The sequence below is a fragment of the Loxodonta africana genome, chromosome 9, assembly GCF_030014295.1.
Source record: "Loxodonta africana isolate mLoxAfr1 chromosome 9, mLoxAfr1.hap2, whole genome shotgun sequence".
In the NCBI taxonomy this organism is placed as follows: Eukaryota; Metazoa; Chordata; class Mammalia; order Proboscidea; family Elephantidae; genus Loxodonta; species Loxodonta africana.
Genome location: NC_087350.1, coordinates 65,239,328 through 65,252,457, shown reverse-complemented (window position 1 = coordinate 65,252,457; position 13,130 = coordinate 65,239,328). Strand labels below are relative to the sequence as shown.

General features: G+C 38.9%; 1 protein-coding gene across 5 annotated transcripts in view; it reads right to left on the bottom strand.

The window, feature by feature from the left end:
• The window catches only part of SUSD1 (sushi domain containing 1), a 223,587-nt gene that overhangs the window by 183,244 nt on the left and 27,213 nt on the right, over positions 1-13,130 (bottom strand). For all 5 annotated transcript variants that reach the window (XR_010323050.1, XR_010323052.1, XR_010323051.1 and 2 more), the window contains exons 4-5: positions 8,720-8,872; positions 7,884-8,063 (exon numbers count right to left, since the gene is read on the bottom strand). Coding sequence is in view for 2 of the 5 variants with exons in the window: in XM_064291611.1 (XP_064147681.1) it covers positions 7,884-8,063; positions 8,720-8,872 (333 nt within the window). In the remaining 3 variants the exon portion in view is untranslated. The remainder of the gene's footprint in view (positions 1-7,883; positions 8,064-8,719; positions 8,873-13,130) is intronic.

Below are 13,130 nucleotides of genomic sequence, written 5' to 3'. Positions count from 1 at the left end.
CAGATGTTCACAGAACCCTCCAGTTGGTCTGCCTACGCTGCAGACCATTCCTCAATGGACTCTCTTATACAAGTAGGCAAACTGCTTAAAGGGAAGGGTACAAATGCCAACTCTTCATGCACCCTCCCCATTTCCCCATCTGAACTCCTTGAGCCCTTTACCCATTCTTCTCACATAACACTTAGGATCTCGCCCTTACGTGCCACTCAGTCGTGTGCTTGTCTTCTCTCTCCTGCAGACTCCAGCCTTGCTTCATCACAGTATCTTGCATATACAGTGTCAGACCTGGACTCTAGATTTGTTGATGATAACACAAAATGATCATCCTACCTTGCTCCTGGCCTGGTGGAAATTCAAAAATTTACCTTCTAAATTTAAAAACTATCACTTATGAGTGTTCATGGTGGGAACATGGAAGCCAGCACCTCCTTAAACCATCTCTGTTATGGTGAGAAGCAGATTCTGTTTTGCTCTATTTGTGAAAGACAACTGGATGACTGAAGATTACTACTTTCAATGAGACTAGCAATTTATCTGAAAGTAGAGGCAGAGAGAAAACGGTATCTACTTTTTGCTCATCCTGATTAAAATTGAGTGGAGGTTCCTCAAAGAGTCTTTAAAACCCAGTGAACCCACTCTCAGGGGCTGGTCCCTCCTGATAACATGTCCAAAGTATGTGAGCTGGAGTCTTGCTACCCTTGCTTCCAAGGAGCACTCTGCCTGTACTTCTTCCAAGACAGACTTACTCCTTCTTCTGGCCCTGGTGGGACAATGGTTAAGTGCTCGGCTGCTAACCAAAAATGTTGATGATTCTTACCGACCAGCTGCTCCATGGGAGAAAAGATCTGGAGATCTGCACCTGTAAAGATTACAGTCTAGGAAATCCCATGGGACAGTTCTACTCTGTCATATATAGGGTCACTATGAGTTGGAATCGACTTGACGGCACACAACAACAGTCTTACTCTAGAGTCCATCTACAAATGAACAATACACTGAATACAGAAGGAAATCTTTTGCACGCTAAAGCTGGACAATGAATAAGGAAGACCAAAGAAGAATTGATGCCTTTGAATTATGGTGTTGGCGAAGAATATTGAATGTATCATGGACTGCCAGAAGAACAAACAACCATATAGTGTGCTTTCCACTCTAAAAACCCGTGAGGTTGGCTGCATGGGAATACAAATGAGAAGGCTATTGTTAACCAAAGAGATGAAAGACTTTCCAAAAAGTTCCCGCCCAACTGAGACCCTAACCTTCCATGTCCTCGTCTTGTACACTTGCCACTCTAACATGATGTTTGATGAAGTCATTTTAGACAAGAAAAACATTTAGAAAATTCAGTTCCATTCAACCACAATCGTTGAAGCTTTGTGTTAGGTGTTAGGTTAAGTTCCAGGGACACAAAGATGAATAAAAGCTGATGACCTCCTACCTATCTATAACTTACTTGGTACTTTTCATGTGGACTTGACTTTGTTTCCAACTAGGTAGGAAGTACTATTGTGCAAAAACTCTCTATCTTATGTTTCCTTCAATATTCTATAGTAACTAGGCTGCTACTACTACTGACTTGCCTATATATAAGGAGCTGTCCTAGTTACTACCGGTCGGTAGTAGTAACTAGGACAGCTCCTTATACATAGTCAAGATTCAGTAAATATTTGTAATTTTTTTTTTTTTGTTTCGATCCCAGTTGAGTTTCCTTTGAGATAAGAATGGCCTAGAGGCAAGCTGGGCCTTGCTGAGAAGAGTCCTGATGGAATTCTGCTCTGTCTCCTATCCTGGAGAAACTCTTGACATTCAATGCTACTCTGGCTAAACTTGCTCATTCTTCAGGGAGGTGGGGAAAGACTTATCACTGGGTATCTCCAATTGCTATTTAGCACTCTTTGCATTGTGCTGTAATATTAGGCAAAAATCAAATTACATGATGTATGTGCTCCACTTCTTCGTGAAATCTACTTTGAGATTTGAATGTTCATATTTATTGAGAATTACACATTCCAATCGAGTTGCATTACGAATATGCAATGCATTATGGGCATGTGATGCTTCCATGTGGTACGTAAATGTTCCATCTACTTTGCATTGGGGTAAAACTTTTCTTGGCACTACTGAAAGGACTGGAGTATCCATGTGGTGTTTGGTAGCTGCAGCGAGTTTAGATACAGTGAGTTAGGTTCTGAAGTGAACAAGTGGGGCAAAAACTTCGTAGAGTCAAAACAACACTCAAATTCCCTTAAGAATTTGCCACTTGGGAGATGGGCATAACATCGTGTCATTAAGTCCAAAATATCCACATTTTCCTCCCAGTGTTTAAAGAAATTTCTCTTTCCTTAGTTGCAAAACAGATGAACTAGCTAGCTTCAGCTTACAGGACATGTTAAACCAAAAAGTGCATAATGTTAAACAGCAGAATTACACTCGGCATGATGGGATGCTCATATTATGAGCAACATACATGGACTGCTACCGACTCAGAAGACACAGTGGCTCTGCCATATCCTGCTCCCTAGTCTGCCATGTGTGTTTGGAAAAGCAAGAAGAATCACTTGCCTTATATTTTATAATTTGTTGAATGCATATAATCAGCATTGCCTAAATTAAATAAGCTCAGGATACAACTCTATTGAACATTAAATCATTTGTTCATAGAATAGATTTTATCATGGATTGATTCATGTCCTCCCAAAATATGGGTTAACTTGGCTAGGCCATGATCACCAGTATTGTTTGGTTGTCCTCCATTTTGTGATCTGATTATCCTCCTTTTTGTAATGTGTCATAAATCCTAGCCTCTGTACCTGTGATTATGGTCCCATTTGGGAGTGAGCTGTCTGTTATGTTAATGAGACAGGATTAGGCCACATTAATGAGGATTAGGGTGGATGCAACACCCTTACTCAGGTTACAGCCCTGATCCAATGTAGTGGAGCTTCCCTGGGACATGGTCTGCATCACCTTTTATCTTACAAAAAAACAAAAGGAGAGAGAAGTGAGCAGAGAAAGAAGAGCCTTGGTATCACCAAGAAAGAACAGCCAGGACAGAAGGGCATCCTTTGGACCCAGGATCCCTGCGCTGAGAACAGCCTAGACCCAGGGGAAGATTGATGCCAAGGCACGTGGAAATCTCTAAGGAATGCCAGGCCCACACATCCTGAAAGGAGACAAGGACCTTCCCCATGAGCTGACAGAGATAGAAAGTCTTCTCCTAGAGCTGGTGACCTGGAACTTCTAGACTTCTAAACTGTGAGAGAATAAATTTCTGTTTGTTAAAGCCATCTGCTTGTGGTAGTTCTGTTATAGCAGCACTAGACAACTAAGACAGATATCCTGGTAATTTTTTAGCCAAAACCAAACCTGTTGTCAAGTAGATTCCAACTCCTAGTGACCACATAGGACAGAGTAGAACTGCCCCATAGGGTTCTAAGGCTGTGGTCTTTATGGAAGTAGACCGCCACATCTCTCTTCTCAGAGTGACTGGTGTGTTTGAACTGCCAACCTTTTGGTTAGCAGCCAAGCGCTTAACCATCGTACATCCAGGGCTCATTGATAATACTTAAAAAAAAAAAAAAAAATTTTTTTTTTTTTTAAAGAGCTAACTAAATGCTGTTCACTGCTTTATTTGTGTTCAGAAGAACCTTTCTATCATGGGAAACAACTTGTAACTTTTCATCTTTAGCAATGAGTCTAAGGATGAGACGTCAAATCTAGATTCTCCCAGAAAGTAAAGATTTCCTGGTCTTTCTTTCTTCTTTTTTATGTAAAGAGGAATGTACTCTAGCATACACCCCAGGACCTTGGCCACATTAAAATATATCTATGACATTGTAATCTGTCAAATTTTTAAGTCTCATCAACTTTGAAAAAGTGTAACTACTGAATTTACTTTCATTGTACAACCCAATTTCTTCTTGAATATTTTAAGTTAATTTTAAACCATGGTAATATTTTGCCTTAAATTTCTGAATTTCTTGTGGTAGATCTGCATTTGTTTAAATAAGCTGTACGATCCCTAAGGATGCAACAATCTATACTAAGAAATTACTAATAAAAGATGTATTGCAATTATCTAAGAAAAAAAAAAAACTATCACTTACAACTTGCATATTTTTTAAAAATTAAAAAAAAAAAATACAGGAAATACAAGCTAGAGATTCAGTCTTTTCCAGAGAGTTGATGGAAGTGTGTGGCTGACATCTCAATAAATGCCTACCAAAATAGGAAGAGGAGCCACAGGGACCCCTGCCACTGGAAGCTTTCAGGCTTTGCCTCTAGCAAGGAAGCTGGCTCAGTGTCACAGGCCACCCCAAGAAGGCGGCAGAGCCTCCAGGGACAGAGTGATTGGGAACAGCCAAACAACAAGATCCACTGACTGCACCTTCTCTGACTGGGAAGACTGTTATCAGACACAGAAGCTGCTGCCTGTAACACAGCTGCTTCCTCCTTCACAAGCACCTCAGCAGCACCCAAGTTCACAGTTCTCTAGTGTTTTTAGTGGAATTCCCCGTTCCTGTGGCTTTATAACTCTGGGCTAAAAATATGGGACCGCTGGCACATGGCCCAGGTTCTGGAGCCCCAAAGATGCCTGAAGGATAAAAGAGAAGGGGTGTGTTCAGGGAGGAGCAGGCCGAGCAGTGGGAAAGCATTGCCATGAGGTGATATGGAGAAGGAGGGTGCCAGCAGGCAGAGGGAGCACTCATCAGGGGAGGAAGGAGTGAAGATGTTTTAAATAACCGTTCTATTAGCAACGTAACAAGCACGTTCCTCTAAATTCACTTTCTATATTCTCAGTCCAATAACCCAGATGACTACTAATTTTCAAAGCAATATAAATTGTTTTATATGAGGTTTCCTATATAAATCCCTAGGGGGGTTCTTTGATATGCATTATGGCACATTTTAATGTAAGTTCTACATTTTAATGGATCTATTGAAAGATAGTCTTAGAATTTAAATGTATTTTCAGAATTCAAAATTTGTTTAGAGCCTGAACCTCAAATCAAAACATCAAAATGATTAACTTGGCCAAGCACATCTCTGACGTTTCTTAGCTATGCAATAAATTCGATGAAAACTGTTTGTTTTTTTTCCAAAATGGAAACAGCTTTATTACTTTGTCTAATATATTAAAAATTCATTCCATACACAAAGTATACCCTAAAAATCAAATAAGACCATTGCTGTCCAGTCAATTCCGGCTCATAGAGACCCTACAGAGTAGAGCCGCCCCGTAGGGTTTCCAAGGAGCAGTTGGTGGATTCAAACTGCTGATTGTTTGGTTAGCAGCTGTAGCTCTTAACCACTGGGCCACAGAATATAAAAGTCATCCAGGACCCCCTGTCCCCAGTAGAAATTACCACTGTTAACATTTTAATATAGACTTCTAGACTTTTTCCTAAGCATATCCATACAAATGGATTTTTTTCTCAAAAGTAAGATCATGTTACTCATACAGTATAGTAAAATATACTATTAATACTTATCTATGTCAATAAATATTATTTTCCAATGTAATATTTATTGGGTACATAATATTCCATTTTATGGATGTGCCATAATTTATTTAACCATTCTCTTATGGGAGCTATTTCTAATATTTCACTATTATAAACAAATGTAACTCTGAAAAATTATAAGTGTGAGTACTTCAAGCTTCTATGTACAAGGAAATTTGAAAATTCAGAAGAAATAGATGATTTTCTAGGAATATGTAAATTACTAAAATTGATCTCAAAAGGGATAGAAAACTTAAACAGACCAGTAAGCATAGGAAGAGATAAAAAAGCAGCCCAAGAGCAACCTCCCCCACAGTGCCACATCCAGGTGGTTTTCCAGGTGAAATCTCCCAAATCTTTAAAAATTCTATTTACAGTATTCTAGAGAATAATGATATAAGAGAATAAAGAAAAAAGGAAACACTTCACTTTCCTTTTTTTTTTAAATTCAGAATAGCACTGATACCAAACTCAACAAAGACAGCATCAAAAAAGAAACCAGAATAACCTCACTTATGTCGCTATGAGTCGGAATCGACTCGACAGTACTGGGTTTTTTATGTATATCAATGTGAGAATTCTAAATAAAATTTAGCAAATATAATCCACATTAAAAGAATAAAATACCAGAAACACAGAAGAATTCGTTATAGGAATTAGCAATGATCATTGTCAGGAAATCTAATAATATTATTCATCACATTAATGGAGAAAAGGAGGGAAAAAAATATGATCACCTTATCATGTGCTTAAAAGACATGTAATAAAAATAACTCATTTCTGATTAAAAAAAATTTTTTTCCTAAATAAGTGGGAATAGATTGAGATGGAGAAAGTCCAAATCAAAGAAAAAAACAACATCATCATAAAAACAGAAGTGTAACAGAGTATTTAAGAGCACAACCTCTGAAGTTAGACTTCCTGGGTTCAGTTTTCAGCTCTTTGTGTGACGTTGGAAAAATTATGGAAGCTCTCTGTGCCTCATTTATCTCAGTAAAATGTGATAATAATAGTCCTTATGCATACGGATATTGTAGGGATTAAATGAGTCAATGTATATAAAATGTTTAGAACAGTAGTTGGCACACAGTGCTATATTCCAACCAAAACCCGTTGCCATTGAGTAGATTCTAACTCATAGCTAACCTGTAGGACGGAGTAGAACTGTTCCATAGGGTTTCCAATGAGTGGCTGGTAGATTCGAACTGCCAACCTTTTGGTTAGCAGCTGAGCTCTTAACCACTGCACTTATTCCCACACAAGTCAGGAATAAGATAGGAATAGCCAAAGTCAACTACTATTTCAATTTTTGTTCTGAAAATACTAGCCCAATAATAATTTTTAAAAAGCATAACTCCTATAAATATAGAAAAAATGAAAGAGGCAATTATCATTCTTTACAGATGATAAGATGTTATTCTTAGAATCTACTGATATTTTAGATTAATGTCAAAAGTGTAATTTAGAATGGATAAGTTGTAACTTTGGTGAAGAGTAAGCCAGTACACAACACTGGGGAAGCCAGCACAACATGTACAAGACAAGGTCATGGAAGCTCCACAGACACATCCAAACTCCCTGAGGGACTGAATTGTTGGGCTGAGGGCTGTGGGGACCATGGTCTCAGGGAACATCTAGCTCAATTGGCATAACATAGTTTATAAAGAAAATATTCTACATTTTACTTTGGTGAGTAGCGTCTGGGGTCTTAAAAGCCTGTGAGCAACCATCTAAGATACTCCACTGGTCTCACCCCTTCGGGAGCAAGGGAGAATGAAGAAAGCTAAACATACAAGGGAAAGGTTAGTCCAAAGAACTAACAGACCACATCTACCATGGCCTCCAACAGACTGAGTCCAGTACAGCTAGATGGTGCCCAGCTACCACCACTGACTGCTCTGACAGGGATCACAATAGAGGGTCCAGGACAGAGCTGAAGAAAAATATAGAATAAAATTCTAACTCACAAAAAAAAAAAAAAAGACTAGACTTACTGGCCTGACAGAGACTGGAAAAACCCCAAGAGTATGGCCCCCGGACACCCTTTCGGCTCAGTAATGAAGTCACTCCCAAGGTTCACCCTTCAGCCAAAGATTAGACAGGCCCATAAATAAAATGAGACTAAAGGGGCACATGAGCCCAGGGACAAGGACTAGAAGGCAGGAGGGAACAGGAAAGCTGGTAATAGGGAACCCAAGGTTGAGAAGGAGGAGCGTTGACATGTCATGGGGTTGTTAACCAATGTCATAAAACAATATGTGTAATAACTATTTAATGAGAAACTAGTTTGTTCTGTAAACCTTCATCTGAAGTACAATTTTTTTAAAAAAGTGTAATTTAGAAAGAAATATGGAAACAATCTCAATATAACCAACTTACCTTGGCAATATAATTTTGGGGACTCCCATGTACCCAAAGCTGTGCAGGTTGAAACTGTATCTTCCGGGCCACTGAAAAATCCTTCTTGGCAAACATAATGAACCTCGCTGCCCAGTGTAGATGTATAATTTCCTATGATATAGCCATGTGTGACCTCAGGAGGGGTGCCACAGTCTATTTCTGAAAAAAAAGTAAAGTCAAGTGTGAATTTGAATTTTCAGACTTCATAATCTCTCTCCACCTCTCCCCCATCCTCCCCACTCACCCCCTGGACCATATATTTAGTAGGTTGTTTCATTTCTGCATGACTTCTGGACACATTTTCAACGATTGTCTCTATTCAGTCTTCTGGCCTTCCATAGGTGATAGTGTCTTTACATGCACAGAGCTGAAAGACTTCTTTGGCAATAGAAAGGATTATATATCAATCTTCACCAAATCATACTAACTAAAGAGAAGGCTAGTCCAATGACTTGAAGAGTTTGAACTGTAAAATACCTTGAAATACATGTAACTTTATAATTTTCAGATTCACTTTTGAGATGCTGGTCCTTCCTAGATCAACTGTGTTTATTATCTAACATAATGGTTAGTATAATAACTGCCAAAAATCCCTAAATTTTACCAATTTTAGCTTTTTTTTTTTTAACCTTGCCACTTCTATCTTAATTAATTTGCCATTTGCTTTATTTCATAGGTTGTACAGACGTGCAAAGGAACAGATAACCTCCATCCAAATCCCCAACACAGACCCATAAACATAGGCTCAGAGCTGGAAAAAGTTACCATCAACAGAATCTCACCTTCAGATGCTGCATTCTTTGGTAGAAACCCACCTGTGCATGACGTGGCATCTCTGGCTGGGTGGAAAGGCTCGGGCCCATTCTTTGGCAAGTAGCCATCCATACAGTAGCATTCAAAGCTCCCATGAGTGTTCACACACTGTCCTCCACGCCTGCACAGGCCAGAAACCTCACACTCATCGACGTCTTGAGACCCATCCCAAATACAATAAAGGAAGAAGAACAGAAAAAAAAAGGTATTATGACAGCCATTTACTCACATTCTCACTCTACCCTTATAAATGGATACATTTGTTCACAACTGTATCATGAATTTTATTTTACTCCTGATACATCCTTCATAGCATTGGCACTGAGAATATAGTAGGTGCTCAATAAATACTTGTGGGTTCTGGGAAAAATTGCATGTTTACAGAAACCAACAACCATCACCAGCTCTCTGACATCCAACAAAATGAACCCCAAAAAAGTATGTTAAAAAAAATTCAATTACTATAAAATAAGGATGGCCCCAGCCTCATACTAAAACATCTTAAGTAAAACTCCAAATACAAAACAATTTAGGTGACAGTGAAAAATGCTAGGAACTGGCAAATAGTTTTTTTTAGCTCATGGGCATAAGATGGTATAGCAGATAGTAAGAAGATAATTCAGAAGGGCCTCACTGATTGCACTAAGATTAGAGGGGCTTAGAAGAGGCTTTGAGAAGGGCAAGACATACCCGTTTGCAGACTTCTCCCCTTGACTGAAGATAACCAGAGATAGCAGGTATGAGATTAAAAAAAAAAAAAAAACACAGTAATTCAGAGCCTAGAGAAGAAAGTTCTCGGCCAACTAGAAGCTTTCCCCTCGGACCTGGCTTGGAGAGAAGAACTAAAAACTTTAGGAATTCCATCAGGGCCACACACACAGAGCAGCTGGCCATATCATTTTCTCTCCTATTTCACTTGGAGGAAAAAAGTACCCTAAGTGAAGCGGGACTTTTCCCAAGGACCTCTGCAAAAACTACCAGAGGGTAGTGTACTGGGAACAGCATGACTGAAGAGTTGTTTGCAGACTTCAGGATTTCAAAGGGCAGAAATTTTGGAAGGAATGACATAAGGTGATCAATATTCTATTTTGCCAAATAAGGACTTTAACTACTAATACCATCATTTTATAAAAGAAAGGACATTTTAACCCCCCAAAAGAAGGAAGAAAGTAATCAGAATCCTTTTAAACTTGTTTCATGTGATTTTATAAAAACTCACCCTAGTCCTTCTCTCTTTTTGTTGCCTTGGAACAATAAACACTTCATCTCTGATCATTGTTTGGGAACAAGTAATGAATTCAATTGCTAAAGAAATCCACACAAACTACCAGTTCTGACCAACCTGTACCTTTAGTGCAACAAACTTTGGGAAACTGTTTGTGGGAGATTGTCTCCAAAGATGGAGGCCAACAATTCCTTCTATTCTTTTACTGCATACCACTTCTCCCATCAACAGTGGAGTCTGCTCCCTCTGCCCTAGACTGGTTTTGAGACTTGCTTTAACTAACAGAAGACAGCTGAAGTGACATTGTGCCCTAGGTTTTATGAGGCTTGGCAGCTTCCTTTTTCCCTTTCTTGGAATCCAGTGGCCATGCTATAAGGAAGTCCAGGCTATCTTGCTTGGCAGAGAGGTCACTCGGAGAGGCCCTGAAGATAACAGACCATGTGAAGAGAGAGGCCATGTGGAGGAGAACTAAAGTGCCCTGACGGTCAGCTTTGAGGCCCTAGACATAGTAGAGAGGCCTTCTTTTACCTACCAGCCCAGTCCACTATCAGCTCAATGTATCCTCATGTCAAGAAGGGGGAAGTCGTAAAACAGAAAAGAAGAGTGAAGAGAAATGACACCAGTAAAATGTAAACAATTGTTGATAATATAATCATGGAGTTTTTGGTGATTGTTAAGAAGGGATTCTTAAGATAAAAACAACGTAAAATAAAATCAATATCAATCTAGTACAAATTTTAGAGATGACTTCAACACTGAAGAATCCTACACGTGTTAGGTCTGACCCATTGTCATAGATTGAATTGTGTCCCCCCAAAATGTGTGTCAATTTGGCTAGTCCATGATTCCCAGTATTGTGCAATTGTCCACCATTTTGTCATCAGATATGTTTTCCTCTGCGTTGTAAATCCTACCTCCATGATGTTAATGAGGTGCGATTAGCAGCAGTTATATTAATGAGGCAGGACTCAATCGACAAGATTGTCTTAAATCAATCTTTTTTGAGATATAAAAGAGAGAAGTGAGCAGAGAGACAGGGGGGCCTCATACCACCTAAAAACAAGAGCTAGGAGAATAGCATGTCCTTTGGACCCGAGATCTCTGTGCTGAGAAGCTCCTCAAAGGGGGAATATTGATGACAAGGACCTTCCCCCAGAGCCAACAGAGAGGGAAAGCCTTCCCTTGGACCTAGCACCCTGAATTGGACTTCTAGCCTCCTAGGCTGTGAGAATAAATTTCTCTTTGTCAATGTCATCCACTCATGGTATTTCTGTTACAGCAGTACTAGATAACTAAGACACGCATCTTTCTAGCTCAAGATTTCTAATTCCAATTAGGATTTTGCCATTGCTTTAGCTCCACTATCCTCTACAAATCTGGTGAGAAAATTGTCTGCAAATTTGTCCAAGCCACTCATAATGTTCAGCAGATCAGGGCCAGTGACCCAGCCAGTCCACCTGGCCCAGACTCCTCAGAAGATATTAAGTGGGAATAGATGCAGGATTTTTCAAAGGGTTTCTAAAAATAAGCAGTACAAGTACTATTGGAGAAAAACATGGCTAAGCAACAGTAGGATGGAAAAGATTCAAGGTTCCCAGATAATGATCAGCTCTGCATGAGTCACTACAGTTATTAATCAGTTTCCTTTGGGTATAGTCATTCATCAACCTAATAACAATAATAACTAATATCTGCATGTCATCTTCTACAGGCCAGGCATTGTTCTACATGCTTTACTGTTTATTACTGATCATTATCATCTTATGTAATCCTCCCAATAACTTGCTGAGGTAAATACTATTATTATTCTCATTTTACAGATGAGCATAGAGTAGTTAAGTAACTGGCCCAAAGTCACACAGGTAGTAGTGGAGGAACTAAGATTTAAATCCACGTACCTGGCTCCAAAGTCCATACTCTTAACCATTATATAATACTGTCTCTCTCCTTACAGTCTAATTGACTAGCACCCAGTCAATAATTCTGTATCTTTTCCACAAAAATATCATCAAAGGTATAATCAATTGCCTTAATGAAGTCCACGTATCACAGATATTAGTATGACATGATTTTGAGTCCTCAATGTGTTAGCTATTACATGAATGGGCTTCCACTCTCTGCTGACTCATTTTTCCTGGCATACAAGCTGCTTCTTCATAGCCCAGGCCTGAGCCTGCTACTGAGCATGAATGTGTACAATGCATACACACACACAGGTTGCTTGGATGGGATCTAAGGAGTAGCCACATAGCTGCTTCTGCTAGATTTGACTGCTCCAAGACAGAAGCAGAGAATCCATCTGGAGAACCCTTAGCTAGACAAGGAATGCCAAAGGAGCAAGAGTTCAAAAAGAGGCTAGCCTGTGAGTACCTCATTAAACACAAGCCCTTGTTCTGAGAAGCCTTTAAAATCTGAAGACTCTGAATGGATCGATCCAAAGAGAAAATACATAGAAAATTTTTCAAGTTGTTGAAACTGCTCTTACGGCCTACTTTTCTCCATACCTCCATCTAGTCACTACTTTCTTCCAACTCCATGAAGTAAGGTAAGGCAAAAAACTGTCTCCTCACACCTTGGAAAGTAGAGTTACTGCTTTTCCCTGCCACCTTTCCTTCTTAAATGCCAAACTCAGCCCACTATACATCTTAAGAAGCCACATTAGAGGAACACAAACATTCACTTAAAATCAAGACTGTTAAATTTCCATCATTTATTGATATTATCCAGTGTTGGCAAGGATGTGAAGAAATGAACACCCACATAAAGTAATTAGTGGGAGAGTATATTGGTGTGAACTTTCTATTGGTGTGAACTTTCTGGACACCAGAAAGTAGCACTACTGTATCAAAATTTAAAATGTATATGCGTACCCTTTGATATAGAAATCATCTTCCAGAATTTACAACAAGGAGATAATCACATATAAGGATATAACTACAAGGATGTTCATTATGGCATTTTTTATAATAACAAAAAATGAAAACAATCACAATAGGGAAAAAATAATCACTTAAGTACTATAGTACAGCCATATAATGAATTCCATGTAGTTGCTTTAAAAGGTATTGTATATTTATTTTTACATTATTTATTGAGTCATAATTTACATATAATAAAATGCACTGACTTTAAGTGTTCAGTTTGTAAATTTTTTTTATTAATTTTTATTAAGCTTCAAGTGAACATTT